Source organism: Lycorma delicatula, chromosome 8 (assembly GCF_047948215.1).
Source record: "Lycorma delicatula isolate Av1 chromosome 8, ASM4794821v1, whole genome shotgun sequence".
Classification (NCBI taxonomy): Eukaryota; Metazoa; Arthropoda; class Insecta; order Hemiptera; family Fulgoridae; genus Lycorma; species Lycorma delicatula.
The window spans coordinates 67,621,192-67,646,731 of NC_134462.1; the positions used below are offsets into that span (position 1 = coordinate 67,621,192).

Here is a 25,540-nt window from a genome sequence, read left to right on the forward strand (position 1 = left end):
AAAAACCTTTGACCTTACCTTAAAAACCTTATCGTTACCTTTGACCTTATCGTTACCCAGGATACGGCAAATGTTTCTTGGTAATTTAAATTTATGATGCAAGTCTGCATAATGTATGCGACCCAAAAGGATATGGCGCACAATCAAGCAGCAATTACATAGTACACAGAAGGGTGCATTTTCTGATGACGTCAGATACCTGTGGGTAGCTTATGTCCTAACTGCAATTGGTAGATAACTACTTCCTCTCAGTGAATTTTTCTACATGAAAAGTCACATGGCAGAAAAGTACCATTGATGTGATGGAGTTTATCTACTCTAGCAGTCCAGTCGTCTTACCACTTTACTCAAATAGTGTGTTTACAAAACTAATAAAGGTAGCATTAATTAAGTAACACAGTGGTAAAAGGAATTTGACTACATGCATCTTCAGTAGCAAAATCCGCATGTTCATTACCTGGAATTTCCACGTGGTTAGGGATCCAACCAGTGTCATAACTAGGAGTGGAGAGGGGGGTCAAGGTGACCAAGGTGCCACCTCAGATGGAATGCCTAATGGTGCCCTCTCTTGAGGTGTCAAAACCGATAGATATCACTTAAATTTTGAAACTGAAAATCACAAAACTTTACCTACTGCATAAAGACTCAAAAAAATGTGTTTGTTCTCCAATTTATGAATAATATATAAGTACGTAAATATGTATTTGTGAATAATATGTAAATATTTTAATAAAACTTTCTTTCAAAGATTACTGCTCAAACAGACAAATCATACAATATTTATATTCTTCATTTGACTATACATTTACAAAATGTGTTTCTTGTTTCTCACTTTTAGTTTATCTTCAGTTATATTCCCTTTAACAACCAAATTTTAATATTTACACTACTTTATGATTTTGGCCATGGGAGGCCTCAGCTTTCTTTGTCTCAGGTGCCTCAACCCCTAGGGATGGTGGGCTCTGGATCCAACAGAAACTCACTTGTGTGTTGCGATGGTTCAACCAGCAATTGCATTATAGATTTTGCTAATAATAGGATGTCTAGAATACAAATCTTCTAATGCTTGGAATTCACATGAATCACTAAAATCAGGGCATGACAGTGCTTTGGTTTTAGTTTTTTATTATATTTTTTAATTTTTTATTATAGAAGCTTTTAATTCAATGAATTAAAAGCTTTATTGATGGCGAACAATTTGACAGCAACGACATTTCTTATACTAGGCAGACTGAACATATAGGTTCTGCCACTAATAAAAAATACGCATCCAGTGGTCTCATTCTGTTTCGACCCAGCTGTGCATATTATTGCATCTGGCTTTGTCATGGAGAGATATTAGTAAAACAATTGCTGAAAGACAATATGATAGGTGTTTGTTTTTTTATTATATATGGTAAGGTCAAAATTAAATTTTATGGGGTTGTGTCTCCATGCAAGGATATGAACAGGGAGGAATAGGTTTGGAAAATAGGTGTAAATTTAAAGATACAGTAAATGCTGGGTATGAACACCCGTATTGTTGTATGTGTAGATGGTCTTCACATTGTTGTAAATGAGTGTTCACAAGGACTGCTTTAAAAACTGAGTGATTTGGTTGTCCTTTAAGACAAGCAGAATAAGATGCTAGTAGGTGGTCCCACCTATCCCAAAGTGGTGGCTCAAATAATGATATAATATTATTTACAATTGTAAATATATATTTATATTATATATATTTGTGTGTGTGTGTGTGTGTGTATATGTGTGTGTGTTTTGATCATTTATACTTTCATTTCAGGAATGTAGATGAAGTAACAAATTTCAGCAAATGGTTCAGTAAATAAAAAATTAGTTAATTGAATGAAAGGTTAAGAGTTTGATTTATATTTTTTGTTTCTGGTTTGATCTTAGAAGAGGAGAAGGTGAAAGATATGGTATAAAGTAAATTTTTCACTTTAAAAAACAAACTAATTTCATTATTTGTTGCCATGAACTCTTTTTTTGTTTAAGAAAATAGAGCAACTGGCAGAAGTAAAGGTCAATTTATGGCTTATCTAGTCAATTACTGCACTGCTTTCATTGCATTATATAATGCCACACATGTATAAATGTTATATATAAAAATTAAAACAGTCAAGGATAAATTTTTATCACAATTAAGTTGTTTTTTTAAATTATATAAAAATTTTAACAAAAAATTCTAAAATCTTAGAGGAAACTTTTTTTTAGGAAATATTAGTTATAAACTACTAAATTTCTTAATTGTTTGAAGTACACTAACATATACACCAGTTACTATACTTAAAAATGATAAGAGAATGATTAAGATGTCTATTATTAAACGCCAAAAAAGACAACCAAAATCTTTTGGCCATCGAAGAACTATATCACTCACTTGAGGAAAAAATAACAGTAATGCACTACAAGATAATGCTCCAGAAAATGACATAATGAGACCAAGATCTGGTATAACTTCAGATAATAAAACTGGAAGAAAAACGCACATAAAAATTAAACTTTACTTGTGGATAAACAATTCAATTAATTTCATTAGTTAAAATTAAGTACAGTAAGAAATGTTTAATATCTATATTACTTAATCACTTAGAATATATTCAGACCATTGCACTTTGCATTAAACTGATTTTCATAAGAAAGTCCTCTCATCCATAATCATATCTCTTGCTTCATGGGAAACTATCTTTTTCTTTTGAATTTTGAGAAAATCATGCATGTACACTCCTTTTTTCTTGTCTTAAACAAATGTTTAATTTGAAATAAACATCTAAATCTGATAACTTTATAAGATTTACATCAGCCACTCAAATTGGTTATCTAATACATATATCAATTTCTACTATTTATTGGAACATGTTGCCAGGAGTCAAATTTGTGTTCGAGTGCTGCTTGAAGGACATATGAGTTTGCAAATTCATTGCTTCAGTGTCAATGATTTAAAAATTTTCACTGGATTTATCTAATCATCACTGGAAAACTACTGTTTTCACTTTATCCCCATCATATGAGAAAAACTTACATTATTAATTTTTCTAGGGATAAAATCAGCACAATTAACCTCAGAAGCACAATTAACCTCAGAAAAATAAGAGCCTTATGCTTCAAAAAGACAAACATTATAGTCTTTTGACACCAGTATCTTATCCCTGTATTGTATGTGAGGCATCTTCAATAGAAAACCAAATTTACTACTTTAGTAATATTGTACTTCAAATATGTACTATATTCACCAGAAAATGAAATGGTATAGTATAATAATATTTATTCTTGCTCTGAGTAGATGATGTATAAATAGTCACTTTGTTTCCCTCGAAAATATTTAAGATATTTTTGACAGCATTTTTAATTCAAGACATAAATAGTAATTTTACTCATCCAATACCTGAGATTATTAGTTGAAATCAAGTTGAAGCTTTCAAATGATTTTCTATCTGATTCTTTACAACAGCCTCAGTAATTTTAACTTAGAAAAACTAGCACTAAGTGCTTAGGTTTTAATTAGCATTACTTAATTAGCATTAAGTAACTCTTTGGATCAACTAGTTTCTCTTTTTTAAGATATGCATTATCTTTGACAGTTCTAATAATACATAAGCAGGAAACATAATAACTGAAAGTAACTTAATAATTGCTAAAGGTTTTGCAATTATCCAAATAATCTATTTCAGAACATACTTAAAGACTTCCTAAAATAATCTTTTGACATTTAGAAATGAAGAATTTTATAATTTAATTTATTAATTTATTAGGTGTGACCACCTTCCTTTGCAATAACCCACAACAGCTATTATTACAATGTTTCTTGCTACAGATTTGCAATGTTTGTAATATTCTATATTACAAACATATAGGATATTTGTAATATCCTGCAGAATATTACACCTGTAGCAAACACATCTATTGAAAAAATTTTTTGAGTATATTTAAAGAAGCAGTTTTGTTAAATAAATCTAATGACAAATGAGAAGGAAAATTTATTAGTTTCACTTGTTTAGGACTTAATAATTTTCATTGCCGTTTTATAAATCCTCTCTTATAAAGTCAATCAGTTACATTTTTTCTTTCTTTATTAGACCTGTTAAAACTTTTGAACTCATATAATTACTGTACTGTAAACAGATCCTTGCAATTAGTGAATGTCTAACAAGAGTAGAGTGTAGTTTCTACAAACATTAAGTTGAACCACCTCTCCAAATGCTGAGATGAGATAAATAATAAATTGTCCAGGCAATTTTACCCTTTACTTGGATTATTATTAGCCCATTAAACTATAATCTAAGTAGATGTCCTAAACTACTAGTGATCATTAGTATTGTTTAGCATCAATAATCAAATCAATATAAAAAACAATTTTGGCACTAGCTGTAATATACAGATACGATTTATTATAAACTGGTACAGATAAATGCACTTAGGTCTAGTTCACTGTTTCAAAATAAAATTTAAATTTTTCTAACTTTTCTTTGTTTTATTCCACTTATCTTACACCATTTTGTTCAGAATTAAATTCTCAACAAATTCACATTTCACATAAAAACATTTTATGTGTTTACTACCCATTTAACAAAGTTTTACTACATCAAATATAAAAACAGGGTTTTTTACCCCAATTTATTAGTTTTCACCCCAGATTTCTGAAAAACTATGTCAGATACGGTTCTGGGACCTACTTTATTCAATTTTTCAGATCAAAAATCATAAACAATCACTGATTCTGTAATTAACAGACTAAAAATTTCAGTATAACTTCATTTCACCGGGGTTGCTGAAAACCGAGTGAAGTCTTTCACTAGCTGTAACTCGCAAACAAAGCATTTAAGGACATATATTTTTTATGTGAACTTTTTTCATTATTTTCATAAGTAGAATAAGATATGAAAGTCCTGGGAGAACCTTGTGACACACTTTGAATGTATAAAACAGCTTATCAACACTGTTGAAAAAAGTTTCTACGAGGGAGATTTATAACCAGAAATAATAATAATTAAATTTAGGTTTTCTAAAATAATTCTTATTGCTTCACAAATCTTTTTGATAATCCACTTTATAACTGATATATAATAAATGGAATTGCTCCCATTTTTATGTTTCACAACAAAAAATGATAGCTAAGCAATAATAATTCATGTTCCACATCCTGCAACCGATGTTCACAAATAAAATGATCTATTTTATCTCTCATAACAAAATTGTTAATTTTTAAGGTCTATTGTGATTGAATCGTACATTTAATAACTAGAACACTGGATTATTGAAATGTACATCAAAATAAGGTGCTTCAAAGTAGATAATTTTCAGTGATTAGTTATGACTAGATATAAAAGGTTCATAATTATAATTGAGATTATGATCTTAGTTCAGTTACTTACAACATCAAATTTAGATCTACAGGTTCAGTTTATAGCCAAAATCAAAACATTTATGATCTGAAGGTTTTCAATTGTAGATTTTCCTTCTTTCAAATCTATCATTATGTAGCATTACATAACCATTATTGTAACCAAAGCCAATTAGTAATTATGCTACTATCCAAAAATTCTTCCTAAGTGTTAGAGAATTTGTTTAGTACTTTTTCTTCAGTTCTTAGATGCCAAACAATAATGATTTCATATGAGTTGAAAACCTTTTTCTTTGTAGTATTTTTTTTCAAACTGGTTGAAAAAAAATGTTTCTTAATGATAAAAATGTTATACAGAACATGGTAGGATGTTTATTTACAAAATCATAAGTATACACTTTTTTAACTGTTTTTTGGCACTTTTGTGAACCCCAAATTGTAGCATTTTTTGTTGTTTGTAGAGCTTAGTTTAAAGTTGTTGTTTTTGTTTAGTTTTGGCAGTGTTTTTTTTTGTTAAAGTACACTTTTTCATAGATTTGTAATTGTGTTCTACTTGTATTTATTGAGCATTGCTTAATGAAATGTTTTTAAGAGTTTAAATTTATATAAATTATATTTATGTTAATGTAAAAATCATATGTGAAATATGATTTCAATATCTTTCTATAGTGAAAGTGAAGTATGGAACATTAGTTAAAATTTTATCAGTTTAATGAAAATTTCAATAGCTACTTTTTTAATATTTGATAGCTAATAGCAATGTATCTTTTTATAATGTTAAGCTGTCTTTTAATGTAACTGTAGACTATGAGCAAAACTACTTTATCAGTTTTCTTGTATTGTCTACACAAATATTCCGAGACAAGTGGCATTAATTGAACTCCAGATAACAGTCATTATATTCATTAAAATCCAGGTAATATAACTTATACTTTAACTGAGCTTTAGACAAGTTCTTTGGCATCACAGAACAGATCTTGTTCTGCGAACAGAACTTGTTTTATTTAGTTGCATGATACCTGTAAATCATCTTAAAAAAATTATTACAGCATTGTTAAATTAATTTCATTAAAAAATTTTCTGTGCATGTGTGCGCATTTACCTGACTACAGATTTATGAGTATATATTCACAAAAATAAATGCAGTGAGAAGCGATAACTGGTGATTAGTGGTAATAGCAATTGCTACATCTCAATAAAAATAAGAATGTAACTATTACTTACGGATTAGCAGTACAAGTATCACTCTCATTGTTGTTTCTAGACAGTCATTATTAATATCTCCAAACAATTGACATAAACCGGACCAAATAATTGAATGAGCCAAAAAAAATTGTAAAGCAAAGCTGAACATTATTGACAAAGCTATCAATAATAGCATAATTTCTGTTGCCCTGTTAAAGAAAAAGATAGATAAAAGAAAAAAAAGAATATATAAAACCTCTATGCAAGTTTATTAAAATTTCCTAGTATTAATTTAATAAAATACAGATCAGTTTGAAGTCCCTTTATGCTTTTATTAAATTATTAGGGTAGCACCTACCCTAATAATTTAATAAGACATTTTATAGAAGGTAAACTGCACCAGTTTACCTTCTATAAAATGTCTGCAAGTGTTCAACCATGTTCAAAGCAAAGCTATACACCTCCATGTTCAGTTGTTTATCCGCAAAGAGCATATTAGGGATGATCATTTCAAATGCTGACCAAACAGCATCTTCGAGCTGCTCGTTTTTGACGTATCTGCATTTCGGATCAGAACTCTTCGTTTACAAAACCCCAGAGTGCACTGTCAGGTGTGTTGAGGTCAGAGCTTCTTGCTGGCCAAAGCAATGTAACCAGTAACTCTTCTAACCCACGTCCAACCCAGCGATACAGAAAAATTTCATTAAGGCATCTGCAAACATTCAAAGCAAAATGTGCTGGAGCATGTCTTGCTTTAACACAATGATGTAAATAATCCCTTTTGCCATTAATTCTGGAATCAACCACTTTTCGATCATTCTGAGATAACTGTGTTGATTAACTGTGCCATCAAAAAATTAAAGACCAAGAAGATATTCAGCTGTCATTACCAAATCATAATGTGAGGCAAATGCAAAATTTAGAAAATGCAAAAGAGATTAGAAATGCAAAAGTTAGATTTCCTCAAAAAAGTAAGGATTGTCTTTCTCCCAGAAAAACATTTCAGTTACAAGAGTTTTGATAAATCGCATGCTCGTCTGAAAACATGTCATTATTCTTTTTATCGTTTGCTCTCAGAAAGTGTTCAAGCAATAATGACATGCATAAAGATGATGATCAAGGTCATTGTTACAAGAGTCTTCCTGCCCACTCTGTACAAGCCACCTAACATCACTTGCAATGGTCATATGCTATCAGCACTTACTGATATTTTTTTAGCAGCTATTATCAGTTATGATTATTGTAACAAGGGTAAATGTAAATATATAAGACCGAGTAAATTCTACTTAACAGTCTCATGTTCAACACTTAGGGGATGATATCCCATTGGTTTGCCAACGCACACAGACTTTACCAAGGCCAAGCTTGTGCTGGATGATTTGATGGGCAGAACCATGACTGACGATTAAAGACTCTACCTCATAGATGGTAAATCGCCTATTTGTCAGAATCTCTCTCGAGTTTGCTGAATTGTATCAACCGCGGTGGAGTATGACGAACATCCTACTACCTCTTTATGCATTCGGTTACTTTTAAAATTCTTGATCCACGATAAAATGCCTTTATGTGATAAAGAAATATCAAGTATTGTGATAAAAGCGTAAGATTAATTTCAGCCCCTTTCACACTCTCAGACCAGAGAAATCAGATCACTGATCATTGTTCATCTTTTGCGCAAACTGCTAGCGGAGGGCAGACATGTTTACATTCTAATAGCTGGAAGGCAAAAGATGCGATCGGGATCAAATTTTGCACACATGACTGCAGTCTTACCAACACTAAGAACGCATACACAGAAGAAAGTAAGACAACCTTGAATGTGCTTTGGCGAAAGTGTAGATTCAGCCTCGTATGTTAAGTTCAAAACACTACAGTGGAATTTGGATGCTAGCTGTTATAAACTAACTCTAATGAATATCAAAGTAGAAACCTTTTGTAATAAAAAATACTAATTATAATAATATCAATATATTATTATATAATTATAATAATTTAATATCAATATACTTACACTAAATCTGCTTCTAAATTAAGTGTTACACTTCCTTTTACGTCATCACCATATTTAAGATAACCAAGAACTCCAAGCAATAACAGAAAAAAAAGGTTTATAAACATTGAGACATTAAGTACTCCACATGGTGCATTAAATAGATATGGATGTTCCATTTCATTTCTAAGTGGTATTGTCTGAAATCAAATAAATTTATACATTCATTAAATTTTTCTGCCATAATAAAAATCTGCTGTCATATTTAAAAAGGAAATTATTTTTTGAAATTTATTAATACCAGTTTACAATAATTGATATTGTAACAGGACCAGTGCAAAGGATTTATTCCAATTAAGAAGAAAAAGAGAGAAAATACAGAAAGAAGAATTTAGAATTAACTAAAAGGGATTCTTTATTTACAATAACCTTAATAAAAAACAAAGAACACTTATTACAAAGAACATTTTGTTTTTTGTAATACAGATAATGACTTCTCCAAAAGCTCCTGTTCAACCAGAAGAATTACTGGACTGATAAAATAACAAACAGAAAAATCTAAGTGAATGGACAATGAAAATTATTACACTTCATTAATCAAAAGGAGGTGTCCGATACTGGTTCTGCAGGCCAGGAGATATAATTACTGCCAAAGACCAGCAGACAGTGTCAAGTGTCATCACCAACATACCGTTAGGATGCCCAGTCCAGCCAGTGATAGCGTTACATATTTTGTTTGACCTTCCAATCAAACCGGATAAGTAGTTTTATCATAGTTTACTTTTTATTTTAAAGAAGTTATTTTTTTTACCAGTGTTTAACAATTAGTTATGTATGTAAATTTTATTTTTAGGCTTATAACAAAGTAATTTTATTACTTTCAAACTGTTTTATTGATTAAGTAGTGAATAGTATTAAGTAAATCATTTTATTTAGTTGCTCACTAGAGACGTGATTCTAAACTTATAATAGTGTTAAAATTAAGATTTAATTTTTTTTTCTTTAGCCTAATGGCAACTAATCGCCCACCACCTCCTCGTTCTCCCTCGCTGGAAAATTTTGTTGGAGAGTTTCTAACTTCGGGAGCCCGGAAGTGGGCCAAGCACGAGGCGTTGGTAGCCGTGGACATTGAGTCCATGGAAACAACCACCACCGAGGGCGGTCCGGAAACGGCAGCCACCACCATAGAAGTTGCAGGGGAAACTCCCTCACAAGCTCCGATCAAGAAGAGGGAGAAAATCCCGCCCATAATGTTGGACTGCCCTAGGGAGTGGCCCTCGTTGGCAAGAGCCATATCCGCTATAGTCCGCGGAAGCCTAGTCGCAAAGAGCACCTGTTTCTCGTTAAGACTGCAATTAAACAGCAAAGACGATTTCCGGGAAGTGCAGAGCTTTCTGCACTCGAGGGGCTCCTGTTTACCGGGAGCGCTTCCTGCATAGGAAGGCAGACTGGCCGAAATTCTCCTCTTTAGGTTGCTCTTCACCGGCCACTTTCCGGCATGTTGGAAGCCTGGAGGCTTGGTGTTGTTGTTCAAAGAGGGTGACAAAGAACCTACTGTTAGTTATTCTTACTGTCCACTAACGCTCTTGCCTACGATTGGCAAGGTTTTTTTAGAAGGCCCTTATTTGAATATTAACGTTAAATTGGTCACTGATAATTTGCTAATGGACAACCAGTGTGATTTCCGACCGGGCAAGAGCACTGAGTATGCCATACTAAAGGTGATGGATGTAGCTTCCTCTAGTCAGTGTAAATATGTATTAGGGACTTTTCTGGACAAATATGGGGAATTTAATAACTTATGGTGGCCCTCTGCCCTGTTTCAGATGCAGAAGCGTAAATGTACACGAAATGAATTAGAAGTGCTCTCAAGTTATTTCAGCCATCGGACCGTTTCCCTGCGTGATGGCGGCTCGGAGGTTCGTATGACCTTAGCTAAAGGATGCCCTGAGTCCCCTTCTTTGGATCATTGAATTCGATTCCATATTGCGTTTAAGGCTGTCATGTGGTTGTCGCTTATGATGACGACTCGCTGTAACTGACTGGAGGGGAATCGCGTAACGAAGTAGAGTTCCTAGCTGCTCAGGCTAGCCATACACTCCGACTGTGGAGTGTCCAACATAAGATGATTTTCAGCTCACAGAAAACTACAATGATGTTGCTTAAGGGCCGATTGGCTGCTTCCCGACGAATCCGGATTCGGATTGCTGGTCGTTCCATTCGGTACGTTACGGCTCAAAAATGCTTGGGTGTTATACTTGATGAAAATTTTCGGTTCAAGGACATCTATAGTATGTGGCAAAAGAAGCCGCTGATCCTTTTAATGGAGTCCGTATAGTCAGTCATCCCGATTGCGGGTTGAATTACCATACCATGCGTATCCTTTACAAAGGTGTCAGAAAAGATATTATGATGTATGCTGCGCCTGTCTGGGCTCACGCATGGCTTTATTCTGCGGACATTTTGTTGCGGATCCAGCGACTCCTCTTGCTGGCTGTTATAGACGGTTATAGAACAGTATCGCGGGAGGCAGTCTGTGTTATAGCCGGGGTCAAATGAATAGATATCTAGGCTAATGCGTGTAGGGAACGCAACATTTCCAAGCTAAGTAACCTATTGACGTCAGAACGAAAGCAAGGGATTGAAGACCTAGGCCTTGCATTTGGCAGGTTAGGTGGAACGAATCCCTCACAGGTGGCTACACGCATAGTATATTTCCTATAGTGTCTGATTTCGGTGCGATTGGATGGGTCTTCCCAATCGGTATATCACAGTTTCTCTCCGGGCATGGTGCCTTTCGGGCGAGTCTGGCTAGGTTTTGTTTGGTGGATTCGAGTCATTGCCCGGATTGTGGGACTGATGATACGATGGACCACGTCCTCTAAGTCTGTCCCCGAAACGAGATCGAACGTTCACAAACTGTTACGGAACCTGTAAGGAACTACATTCCTTTTTGGACCTTCGTATTTACTGGATGATCCGCAAGGAGTGGTCTTTAATGGCTGGGATTTAGGTACCCCTCTGTCGACCCGCGCTCAGCTACGCCTGTCAGTGATCACGTCAATAGTGAGAAGGGAGCGTAATATAAAATTTTATACCCATGTGTTCAAGGCTTTGTTTGAATATTATGAGCCAATGAGCTGGTAATTTGAATATATCTCTACTTATAGCTAAACAGTAATGATAAAATTTTCAATAAATGATGATGATACACTGTAACTTTGTTGGGGGTCACATTGAACAAGATTTAATAATTACTGATAAACTTAATTTTTGTTTCCTCACATGCCATACATGATGTTAATCTGTTTTTTGATGCTGAAATGAATATGAACTCAGAATCTTTCTATCACCCATGATTTTAGAAAAACATTTTAATTTTAATTAAAGGATTTTTTCATTTTTTAATGCATAGATAGCATTTTAAGCTCCTATTTTGTATTTTGTTAGCCCATTTTCTATTGTTTAACTTTGTTAACATAATTTTAAGCTATAAATAAACAATACTAGACAAAGAATTAAATCATATTATAGTCACATATTATGACATATGTACCTATGGTTTGACATGAACCAAAGGATCATGTAACCAATTGTTACTTTTGTTTAACAAGTGTGTCTGCAACTTTTAAAAAATCTAAACATACTGTAAAATATCTTTCATTGCATTCTGCAATTAGGAATGAACCACAGTGAAATTAATCCAGTTCCTGAGCCACCTGTAAATGTATGTTTCAAAAGCAGCAATGGAAAATCAGGCAGTACTGAAGGAGACAACAATGATTTTGATTTTGAATTATCTTCCAATAAGCCACATCTTATATCACAAGGTGAATTAAATGACTTGGTTAGAGATTTAAATTTACCTAGATTTAAATCAATTCTTGATCCTAACAATTCAACTTGATTTAAATCAAGCTGAATTGTTAGGATCACGACTGCAAGGTTAGAATTTACTTCAAAGAAATACAAAAATTTTGGCCTTTTGAAGCTGACAAAAAGAACTTTCTCAGTACTTTATTGATGAAAACAAATTGGTTTATTGCACAAATATTCATGAGCTTATGTTGCACTTAGGAAAAGTTCATAAACCTGAGGAATGGCACCTTTTCCTAGATTTGTCCAAGTATAGTTTAAAAGTGGTTCCTACTACACAACGGAAACAAAAATCCTTTGATACCAATCACTTATGGTATTAATTTAAGAGACATACAATGTGATGAAAGACATTCTTGAAAAAATAAATTATAGAAAATATAGCTGGATCATATGTGGCGATTTGAAAGTTATAGCTATTTTGTTAAGCATGCAGTTAGGCTATATTAAGTACATGTGTTTTCTTTGCGAATGTGACAGCCGAACTAGGAATAAACATTATGTTACCAAAGAGTGGAAGAAACGAGATAACTTAACTCCAAATGGGAAAAATATTATTCAAATAAAAGCCCTTAGTTGAACCCAAAAAAAATATTTTTACCCCCTGACAATATCAAGCTAAGATTAATGAAAAATTTTGTAAAAGCAATGAAGGATAGTCCTGGATTTTTGTACATCAGGCAGTAATTTCCAAATGTAAGTGAAAAAAAAATTAAAGAAGGAATATTTGTTGGTCCTCAAATAAGAGAGTTGGTCAAAGATGATGTATTTAACTTAATTTTAAATAATGTAGAAAGTGCAGCTTGGGCTAAATTTAAAGAGGTTTGAAAAATTTTCTCAGCAAACAAAAATATGACAATTACCACGATATTGTTAATCAATTTTTTACTTCATACAGAGCTTTGGGATGTAATATGTGTTTGAAAATAAATTTCCATCACATACATCTAGATTTTTTTCAGACAACCTCGGAGACATAAGAGACGAACATGGTGAGCATTTCCACCAAGACATTTCAATGATGGAAAGCGGCTATAAAGGAAAATAGAATACTAACATCTAGCCGATTACTGTTGGACATTAATTCAGGATGTGCCTGAGGCTATTTATAAAAGAAAAGCATCAGCGAAATGATTCTAACACAGGTACGGCCATGCAAAATTATAAATTTTTTCAGATTTTAATTATACTTGCCCTTAAATTTTTGAAGCATAATTTATTTAAAACTAAGGGTGATAGAAAAATTGTATTCAGATCTGTAATGTATGCAAAAAAGCAATTCAAGAAATGGTATCACACTTAGAGAAACATTAAATTTTTTTTTTTCTATCAGTGTAATTAATTCTATACACATAAATTACAGACTATAAAGAAAGTATGATATGTACATAAACTACTGAGTATAAAGAAAGCTTTGAAAAAGAGATTACATGGTTAATGTATTAAGGTTTGGATATATCTTTGACAATTCTCTTGCTATGAATCCTTAAAATGAGTCTCAGATTGAACATGATAATTCTCTTGGTGGAGTTCATGGGTAGGATTCAAATAAAGCCCTTAAAATAATATACAAATTATTCTAAATAATTTAGTAGTGGATTTTTTTTCCTGTGATGTAATGTTTAGAGTTCAGTTCTTTTTGATAACAGTAAGATATTCAAGACACACCCATATTCAATTAGGAATACTTACTGAATTACACCATATTGAATATAAACAAAGCACATTCATAGAAATTAACATAGTCTGTTGTCTAGAAATCTCATACCAAAGTATCCTTATCTAATATAATTTAACTAAAAATAAGTCAGATATATAAAACGATAATAATTTAAAAAAAAAAAAAAAATTGATTCCAGTAAAATTATAGTAACATGAAAATAATTTAACTTCATAAACCTCAGCGTACATAAACTTTCTGAGCATATATGATAAACCTCAGTAAAAAAATTAAAGGTACAATAAACTAAATGAAGGCTGCAATAAAACTACATCCTAAATAAATGGTTGCTACATAAAGAAATCTCTGTCTCAGAATAAAATGATAAAAAAATAAATATATATATATATATATTTTAAGATATAATTACAAATCAGTAAAAACTGTGGTAATAATATTGTCTCATTTGATACAATTTTATGCTAGTCAGTGTCTAATATTTTCTTTAGAAAAATTACCTTCTTCAAAAGATTATGTAAAGAAAATTAAACTAAAATAACTTGGTTATTAAAATTTTACATACTTGAAGGAATTATGTCAGAGTACTACGTAAAGTATTAAATAATGAAAACATATTAACAATGTGTTATATAAAAGAGTAAATACAGACCTTCAAAAAGTATATAAAATTATTGTGTTTTATGCCAACATGCATAGTTGTATATATTTACAGATTTTCATCAAAGTTTTACTCACCATTCCAATACTTGAAACAGCAAAAAGGAACGTTCCAAAAAATATCGGATATCCATGAAAATCACCAACATATTTGCGACTTGAGATCGGTGGAAGATCTTGAGAAATCAAAAAAATTACAATAAATGTACTAATAGTCAGAAGTATATTAGCAATAAAAGATAATGGTGCCAAATATTTAAGATCTTTGATTAGAGCTGTAGCTAACATTGGAATTGTAAATAAAATTAGATAAAGCCACAGTTTTAGTGTTACTCTTCCTAATAAACCGTCAATAAGCTGAAGAAAAACAAAAAAGAAAAAATCTATAAATAAAACAGAAAAATGATTACCAAAATTAAATATCATATTTTTTAGTTAATTTAATATAGTACTACAGACTCTCTTAAAATTGTTAGCGAGTTGTCTGTATTTTTTACTATTGAACAATCTTCAATAGTAAATCACTTTTCAAAAAGTAAATCTTTTTGAAAAAATTTTGCATTGTGTAAATCCCTACCTATTGCTATTACTATCTAAGTAAATTTGTTTAATAGTGATGGAAACTATATCAAATAAAGATAATCCTGAGTGGGCTAAAACTTTGAGTAAATATTTTTTAAACAGTTATGAGAAGGTATCAGTCAGCTTTCCATTTGGTTTATGAAAATTTGAACACTAATTAAAACAAAAAAAAAAAAATTAAACATTTAACTCGTGGAAAACAAATATGAACTTTAAGAAGGGAAAGAAGTAGAAATAGAAGTTTTTACAAACACAGATATATCTATCAATGTTAATATTACTATCCTAATACCCAAATTACTAACCTCATCTGCAATAAAAAAAAAAAAAATATTGTGTAATACCATCCCATGAATTACACATCATTGAATGTGTTATGAAATGTAATTTACGGCTTCAACATCTCAGAAACAAAAAAAAATATTCAATTACTATCTAATAATATACAAGCATCTAATAATAATAATAATAAATTGCAGGCTGTCAAGTTTGAAGAAAATTAATTTGTAAATATACAAACAAATTTTGTACAATCAAAACTGTTCAGTTTTATGCCTTTCAAATTAACTTATATAAACAAAGGCTCAGAAAAAATATCTCTTAAACTTAAAAAAATCTGGATATAATGTGGCATTCAAAAAACAAAATAAATTATTACATAAAAAACACAAAAAAGACAGCCCTCCTGGAATATATACATTGAACTGTTCCAGTTGCACAATGTTCTATATTGGTAAAAAAAAAAACAATTTAAACAATGATACAATGTACACTTAAAAGCTCTACACAACAATTTATTCAACCTTTATTAACCAGCTCATAAACATAATTCACAATAAAAAATATACCTGTAATCTTTTAGGTTTCTACTAGACATTCATGTTTTGGAACCATTACCCCCCCCCCCCCCCCTCCCACCGACTTAATTGAAAAGTAGATTGTGGACCAGTAAAGTGTTGGAAGAAGGAAATTATTTTGCATAAGACAATGAAATGGATGTACCAATGAAGATTTGAAACATATAGTAAGAGTTCAGCTGCAGCATGTGTTCATGAATATTCTTAGTGGTCTGGGATATGAAGAAGAATTAATTTGTTATCCAACCAAAACTTTCTATATCCAGGATTTTTTATTATTATAATATCACCTGATTATTATAATAAGGTTATCTTGCATATGCAACTTCATCTTTTTAGCAGTACCAAAAATCCATTTACACATACATAGCTCTACAACAGATTGATGTAGAATTTAACTGTAAAAATAAATTTACTCTGTAAATAAAATTAAAAGTTACTTTTATGTAGTCTGGCTTCAAGGAAAATGGTATACTTCATAATTTTGTATTTGTAATAAATGTAAAATACCTAACGTCTAATCTAAGAAAAAAATGTTATGCACAGTAAAAGTTTTTAATTATAATATGTAACTGCCAAGATTTTTCTTTTCTTACTTTTGGCTTTTCTAAATCAGTTAGTTATTATAATCACATTATTTAATAGAGAAAAGCACTATTGATTAAAACCAGAGGCAACTTTTGTGCTGATGGCACCACAAGGATTTCCATGCAGGCCTAACAAGTACCCATTTATTGGTGCCATATTCCACTGATCATTGTCCTGACTCTAGAACCTTCTCTTTGTAGAAGAATCATTGATTATGATTTTATGGGCTATGAACATAAAAAACATTATAGCTTTAATATTACAGTTTATCATTTGATCAATTCTGTACCAAATTTGTACTCCTTATTTACCAGATACAAACTATTATTTTATAATGAAAATTTATAAATTAAACTTTTAAAATTTCAATCTTTCACTTGTAGTAACAGTAATTATTATCACATGAGCCAATGCATACTTTGTTGAAAAATTCTACACCAAAAAAAAAGGTAACTGATGTCATTAAAAAAGCAAGTAGCTTCATTCTTCTATGACTCACGACTCAGCACAATCACCCATGTGACAGGAATATTACAAGTGGAAAAGAACTGGGTAAAAAAAATTTATTGTATTCCTTTTCATATATTGTATTAAATAATATAATCATGACAAAAAGTATTGCATTATTTTTACCCGAATTTGTTGATTTTCACCACAGATTTCTCAAAAATTACTGCAGATACAGTTCTGAGACCTATTTTATTTGATTTTTCAGGTCAATAACCATAAGAAGTCACTAATTCTGTTCCTTAATTAATGTCCTAAAAATTTCATTACGACCTTATTTCACCAGGGTACCTGAAATCTGAGTAAATCTTTCACTCACCGTTACTTGTAAATAAAGCATTTTAGGAAATATGTTTATATGAACTTTTTCCATTATTTTCACAAATAGAATAAGTTATGAACGTCCTGGGAGAACTTTGTGGTACACTTTGTATATTACAGCTCAGTGCCAGAGAATTGCTTTTAATATTGATTTGAACATTGATGTTAAAAAATACTAATGATCACTTAGTAAAAGTAATTTAGGACATCTACTTAGTTTATAGTTTACTGGTCTAATAATAATCCAACTAAAGGGAAAAGTTACCTACACAATTTATGTGGTTATTTTTATCAAAAACGTTTTCAAATGAATCATTGCCACCTATAAATAACCTTTTCCTGGTATTGATATTACCAAAAGTAAAATAGGTTAAAAGCTTACTTAATTCATTAAATGACATGTTAAATTTATTACAGACTTCTAACAATTATTGTCCTTTCTAGCTGAAAGCTTTTAAAAACCTTGACACTAAATAGTTAAGGTGCAAATTGTTTACTACACTTTCTGTTCAGAAATTAACTTTACAAAATTCACTTTAATTAACAAGAACACACTCATACTATATTTGTCAAATTACCATTTTGAATGTGGCTCCTGTAAACACAATAATAACACAGCATATACCAATTTGCATTGATACTATAAAGATCTGAACTGTAATCCTGAAATCATATTAAAAATCATGTCATAAGTAATTAAAAGATAAACTAACATAATATAATTTTGAACCTTTCCTTGCAGGACCCACTATGAGCAGTATTTTTTTTCGATGATCACTATACTACAGATCTATAATCTTATAATGTTAAATGCAGTATGCTTTCTCCATGACCAAGTATAGGTTACCAAAGGCACACCACTATGTACATAGATATAAAAAATCGCCTTTCTATCACTTCTAGTCAGATCAGCAATAATAAACCAATGAACATAAGGAAATGTAACAGGACAACAAAGGGATTTAACAATATTTGTACACTTACTACCAGATGAACGAAACATGGATGAACTGTTGTTGAGAAGACAAAGGTAGATATCCTACTTAATTCAACCCCATGTTTTTGAGCTCCAAGAGAATGGTGGATATTAAATTTGGTCCTGGGCAACAATGTAAATTACCTGAATCAATTCTGATTGGTTGATCATGCTTTCGTTTCAATATATTCAATGATCACTTTGTCCCATTATCGATAGATATTGTACAGGTTTGACTACCAGCTACTCTATGATGATGATTTACTAAAAAACTAGTGGATCCTTGGTATGTGATAGGATGCCATCTATATACTGATTTCGCAAATTTTATTTCCCAACTGGTGGCTACACTGTAAGCCTGAAAGTTGAGCTGCCCATTTGGTAGAGCAGATTAAATTCCTAATCCTGACCTGGAAAAAATCATCTACTATCAACGATTCATTAAATCAAAATTAGGTGGGAAATACAAACTGCTATTCTATAATTAAAATATAATAGAAATTTTAATGATGGTTAGGAAACTTTAATAATACTTGTATTATCTATTTCAAAATTTATGTTACAAACATTTTATATATATAGCTTTTGATGTAAGAGACATATTACAGTACTAATAGTCAGACACTTCTTAAAAGCCTCTACCCTACCCAGAAAATGACAAAAAACACTAACAATTTTTAATATTAATATTCAGAGTGTCCTGCAACATAAAATTAGTTAATTATATTTCATTTAAAAAAAACATTTAAACACACTTATACTGCAAAACACCAATAACACTTTCAGTGTAAAGTGTCCTGACAATAAAATAAAACACAAAAATAAACACATTAAAAGTAAGAAAATAAATCAGTTATGTCCAACCCAAAATAGTTACCGGGCCAATAAAATACTAGGAATGTGAAGTGAGCGACATACCGCATAGACAAGAGATAAAAAGGATAAAACTTTTTGATAAAATCAAAAAAGTTTTTATTTTTTAATATAATATTTTTTTTATAATAGTGATTTTATCAAATTTCTGAAGTCTAACTAAACTTATTTATATTTTGTTTCTAACATTATTTTTTTAAAACATGTATTTTATTTTTAAAATAAAAATCTTTTACAGTGAGAATCGTTAATACCATAAGTTAAAAAATGTAAGACTATAAGAGCCATTTATGAATGTTGTAAATAGTTTAATATAAAAAATAGCCATGAAAACTGTATTACTGTGTTAAGCAATAATAGCAAATATACATAGATGTACAATTACTTGTATAAAATGTATTATAATTTTTGTTAGATTTTTTTATTCACTAAAAAAACTATTTGTGTAAAATCTAAATAGGCCAAACAAAAGGAATAATCGGGCTGTGGGTTGGACACAGCTGAAATAAATAAAATATCTGAAGTCTTGGCAACATCAGATGATTAAATAAAATCCATTTCATAAAAAAACTACTTCATATAGAAAATTCTTGAACAAAAAAGTTGTACTGACTTATACATTTGTTAATAGCCCGCTGGCATGTGAATAAGCAACTATCTTTTCATTTTTACCATTTTCCAAATCAGCAGCAATATTACTTATTAGATCGTACCTCTTTCTGAGGTGCTCAGATGTATACTCTTCCAGTAGATTCTTGACTGTAAGCTGATAATTGCATATACCACAGAACAGTTTTTTCCCTGTTTAACAAATATGAATTTGTTATTTGTGCTTGACTGATTCTGGTGACCGCCACTTGTTTTCAGCAAGTTAGTTTCACATCGCTATTCCATTTACATGGAGAAGTTTTAATTGCATTTAATTTTGTATTTAACCTTCTCCAAACATTACTCCATGCATTTCTTATAGTACTGGTTAGGCAATTTTTAACATCTGTCACTTGAATAGAAATTATATCCATATTATCACATATTGTTGCCATTCTGGTAACTCCATCTGCATTTTCATTTCCTGGGATACTAGCATGCTCTGGAGTCCATTCAAATACAAATCACTGTCTTCATTGATTTAAAACAAATAGAATGGAGAGGATGTTTGCAATAAGGATGTCCTTAATTTTCTTGTTATGAATAGCAGTTAGTGAACTTAACGAGTCAGAACATATGAGCACTCTCTGTTCACAGAAATGTTCTATGTAGCAACAAATTCTAATAACACTTGCCACATCTGGCAGTTCCATGAATGGGCTTCCCATTTACATACATGCAGTATGTAACACCATGTTCGGATTTAGAACAATCAGTATAAATTTTTATGTTTCCTTAATAACTACTGATGGTGGATGAAAATACCTCTTGGATGATTACTACTGATTTCTCTTTTATTTTTCCATAAGAGATTCAGTCTCTTGCTTACTGCTGGTGAAAGTTATGGCAGTATTTCTCTTGAAGAAATTGCTAATATGTTTGGTAAAGTGATTCCATATTTCCTTGGTAATTCATTATATCGTATTCTGGCTGGTCTGGAATAGGTAGTATTATGTTCATATAATGGAGCCAAAGGACGATCATTAAATGTTTTATTGTTTATATGAATAGGAAAGGCCCATGTATTTGCCACATATCTTAACAATAGGATCTCTCTTCTATAATGACTGGCATTAAGCCGGCTTCTGGCCTTAAACTAGCCACCGGACTTGTACGGAAAGCACCTGTGGCATATCTGATTCCACTGTTATGTATTACGTCTAACTTTCGTAGATGCAACTTTGTAGCAGATGAATATACAATACACCCGTAATCAAGCTTCGATTGAACCAATGCTTTATACAGCTGCAGTAATATTTCTTATCTGACTCCCAATTAATGTTTGATAAGCATTTAATAATATGCATCTAACACGCAAGTCCTGCATATGTAGTCCCCATGTAAGGGATTTATCTAACAGTACACCTAAAAATCTTACATTGTCCTTGTATTGTATTGGGTGATCATCGATGGTCAAAACAGGACTATGGTGAGGAATTCTCTTCCTAAAGAAGTGTACACAGCAAGTTTTCTCTGGTGAAAATTTTAAACCATTATTCCTTGTAACTTTGTTAAGGGTGTTTATTGTGCGTTGCAATTTACACTTTATAACTGTAGTGTTGCTAGCATGTACAATCGACAAATCATCGATGTAAACACATTTGCTGATTCTGCTGGAATGGCTAATATCAGTTTATTGATGGCGATCGTGAACAAGATACAGCTCTACAGTGAGCATGTGGTATGCCATTTTCCAATATTTTTTCTGATGAGTATTCAATGTTAACACGTACTTGAAGAATACGTTCATATAGTTGACAAGTAATACCAGTAGATGCGAATGCCCCATTGGTGTAATTGAAGCATTATTACATGATGCCAAGTTATATCAAAAGCCTTCTGTAGGTCAAAGAAGAACTGCAGAAGGTAAAAGATTGGTAAAACAAGAAGGTAAAACATTGTGTCCTTGTGATGTAGCTGTTCATATATAATATTTTCTAAATTTATCATTTGTTCAGTGGTAATTGAGTGGTATTGTCAGAAGCATGCTTGATGTAATGAAAAAAAATTTTCTCTTTCTAAAATCCAAACTAGTCAATTATTTATCATTTTTTCAAAAATGTTTCCCATAGCACACGTCAAGGAAGTAGGACAATAACTATTGGGATCTGTCAGAGTTTTATCTTTTTTTGGGACTTGAACAATATGAACTTTCTTCCACTTCTGTAGGTACATTCCATCCTGTCATATCTGATTATGTTTATCTTGTTTGTTCTCTTTTATCTTATATTCCCAATCAGCAATACTAAGTATTGCAATTTTTCTTCAACTGGATCTTAATTATTACCTTTGTTTCTTTAAAGAATAGGCAATTTTTGACCATATATTGTTTATCAACAATACAACTAGTGGCATGCAACTTCTGCAAAAATCATGATCCAATTAAATGCAAATTTTGAGCACTTTTGTGGCTTTGGACATATTTTTATTTACTTGTGAAGCAAAAACAAGCTGTATGCTGTTGAGTGTTTCGGTGTGATAAATGAATATCCTGGCTGAATTATGTATATACATTCTTTGGACAACTCCATCATTGGCTATGTGGAGAAAAATTTGGGTCATGAGTAAATCATGACAAACAACGTTTCCAGTTAAACTGAAAAATAACGGCATCTTTGTCACCTCACCAACGGATGAGGCAAACACATTGGAATTATATTTTGTCAGTTTCCCTTATATTGTCATACTGTCCTGAGTTTATGAGGTATAAGTTGCAGGTAGAAAGTATCCCATTTATTATTAAAGATGCATGAAGTGAATTAAACATTCCTTCCTCTTTTGATAAGCTACAGAAGTGTGCAAAAATTAATCTGAAGAACTACCTTTATTTAGAAAATAAAATTATATCTGTACAATTTGAAAATATCTAGAAATTAATATGTCCTCCTTTATTCTTAATCACTTCACATGCATGATTTTGATAAAAAGTATACTACCATTTATTTTTATTTCTTCATCATGAAACCATACTGATATTATTGCTTTAATGAGATCAATTTTTGTGGTACAATTCATTTTTGACTACTACCCAAGGATTTTCATGGGTTTAAGTCTGGGGATTTGCCCGGTCATGGGAGCTCTTTAATGTTTTGTTCTTCAAAAAATCTTTCCCCTTTTTTGGCACTATGGCATGCGCCAAATCTTGTGGGAACACTCTTTTGCCTTGTGAGAATTTGTTTTGAATCTGTGTCATAGCCATTTCCTTCAGAATCTTGATATAATCTTCACTTTTCAATTAACCATCTAGTGGAAGAAATTAATAAGATCCTTCAAATGTGAAACTACTCCGAAATATTTTTTTTCTAAAGATGTTTAACTGATTGTTTGATATGAGTCAGTGATGTATTTTTATCTGATGCTTTTCTAACATATGGAACCTTTGCCCCTGAACATGAAAATGTAACTTGTATGAAAACATAACATTTTTCCAGTCTTCTTTGGTCCAGTTAGCATGTGCTTACTGGAAAATAGGCCCATGAGAGCCTATTTTTGCACATAACTGGTATTAAAAGCTGTAATTAGTTGGCTGACAAACTTTCCATCTAGCTGCAAGAAATCGACGTCTAAGAGTTGTCACGTGTAAATCTTTTCTACTGGTTACTAATTCTCAATTTAAGTCCAGAGCAGATGATTTTTGATTAAGTTTACTTTTTCTCACTAATAACTGATCTTGTGTTAAGAGTAGTTTTTTACAGCCGCATTTGAATTTCCTTTGATGTGAAAAGGAACAAGTTTATATAAACCTTTTTAAAATAGCATTCACTGTCCCACCACACTTTAGCTATATTGGTATAGCTCATACTGGTATGCTCAGAAAAAGAACAATTTTCGAACACTTTCTTGGAGTTATTACCATTACATTCAAGTCACAGAATATGAAAATATGATTTTGTAATAAAAAATGAAATTAACTTTTATAAAACACTGTTTATAACATGAAGATTACTAAGTAACCAAAGAACAATAACCTTATGTTATACAGGCAACTTAAAGAATGGGTGTGGTCAAGCAGTAACATAAAACAGAAATAAACAAAAAATTCCCTGTGTTTGGATTAAATTACATGCTACGTAAGGTATGTATTGAATAATTCCTGTGACACTTCCCCTGGAAATGATACTCATCAGGATCAATATGTCACCTCATCTCTTGGATATCGTATTATATCTTTTTTCTTTACAATAAAATGTTTTATGACCAGGTTCTTACAGATTCTTGGTCAGCATTGGTGATACCCATACTGAAACTTGGTAAAGATATTGTCCACTTCAAATATTGTCCTATCTTCTTGACCAATATCCTGTACAAGTTGATGAAAAGAATGGTAAATCGGTGTCTAGTGTGGTACCTTGAGAAAAAAGCCCTAATTGCCCACTAGCAATATAGTTTCCACCAAGCGAGATAGTCTATCGATCATATAGTTGCCCTGGAATTTGTTATTCAAAATGCCTTCCTACTACGTAAACACGTGGTTGCTGTATTTTTTGATATGCAAAAGACATACAACACGGCCTGGAGGAAAGGGATCCTATATGTACTCCAAGAATGGGGTGGACAAGGGAATTTCCTTGCACTCATCAAAGACTTCTCAGTAGTTGCTCCTTTTGAGTTGTCCTAACAGTTGCTCAATTTCTGACAACTTCACACTAGGAAACGAAATATCACAGGGAAGTGTCCTAAATGTTTCCTTGATTCCCATAGCCATAAATGCTACAGTAAACTGCATGCATAAATCTGTGTTCATTATTTGTAATGATTTTTCAATTTACTAACAATGCTTGTAGAATTTTGGCTACTGCCGAGGGGTTGCTCCAAAATACAATAACCCATTTGGAATCGTAAGGTAAGTGACTGGATTCGCCTTTTCCCTGGAAAACGAAATGCATTCACTTTTCCTGGTTGAGGGAACATGTTCACCCTCAACTGTTTTTATATGGTAAATCAGTGAACCATGCACCCAGGTTAGATTGTTTAGATTTGTGGTTACACCAATGACTGACAAGGGTAACAATATTTAAAGGAACTGAAGGTAAAGTGTTTAAAAATGCTAGAAATGCTGAGAGTTCTATCTAATGCTCACTGGGAAGCTGAAAGAATGTGCATGTTGCTCTTCTACCAAGCTCTGGTACATTCCCTCTTGCGTTACAGCTGTGTGGCTTATTCGTCCACATGGACCACTACTCTTAGGATGTTCAATGTAGTCAATCATTCATTTGTCTGTGCTTCCAGTGCGTTTCATTCAAGCACTGTGGTAAGTCTTCTAGTGGACAGAGGTGAACTACCTTTTGGGTATAAACAAAACCATTTGATCTACTCCTTTGTAGCTTGATTATGCTAATATGGTTGGCAATAAAACATACATGTTTGGCTTTCCCAGCATCACCAGTGTTTTCATCGTGAAGCTGTATGCTATTAACAAAACCTTAAATATATTTAGCCCAACATATCTATACATAATTAT

The 25,540-nt window shown here is 31.8% G+C and overlaps 1 protein-coding gene across 1 annotated transcript in view; it reads right to left on the minus strand.

Moving 5' to 3' along the window:
* LOC142329473 (proton-coupled amino acid transporter-like protein acs) overlaps positions 1-25,540 on the minus strand; it is a 48,559-nt gene that overhangs the window by 1,498 nt on the left and 21,521 nt on the right. Inside the window, exons 5-9 of the mRNA XM_075374142.1 lie at positions 18,161-18,245; positions 14,806-15,084; positions 8,535-8,713; positions 6,563-6,732; positions 2,341-2,469 (exon numbers count right to left, since the gene is read on the minus strand). Of these exons, the coding sequence (XP_075230257.1) occupies positions 2,341-2,469; positions 6,563-6,732; positions 8,535-8,713; positions 14,806-15,084; positions 18,161-18,245 (842 nt within the window). The remainder of the gene's footprint in view (positions 1-2,340; positions 2,470-6,562; positions 6,733-8,534; positions 8,714-14,805; positions 15,085-18,160; positions 18,246-25,540) is intronic.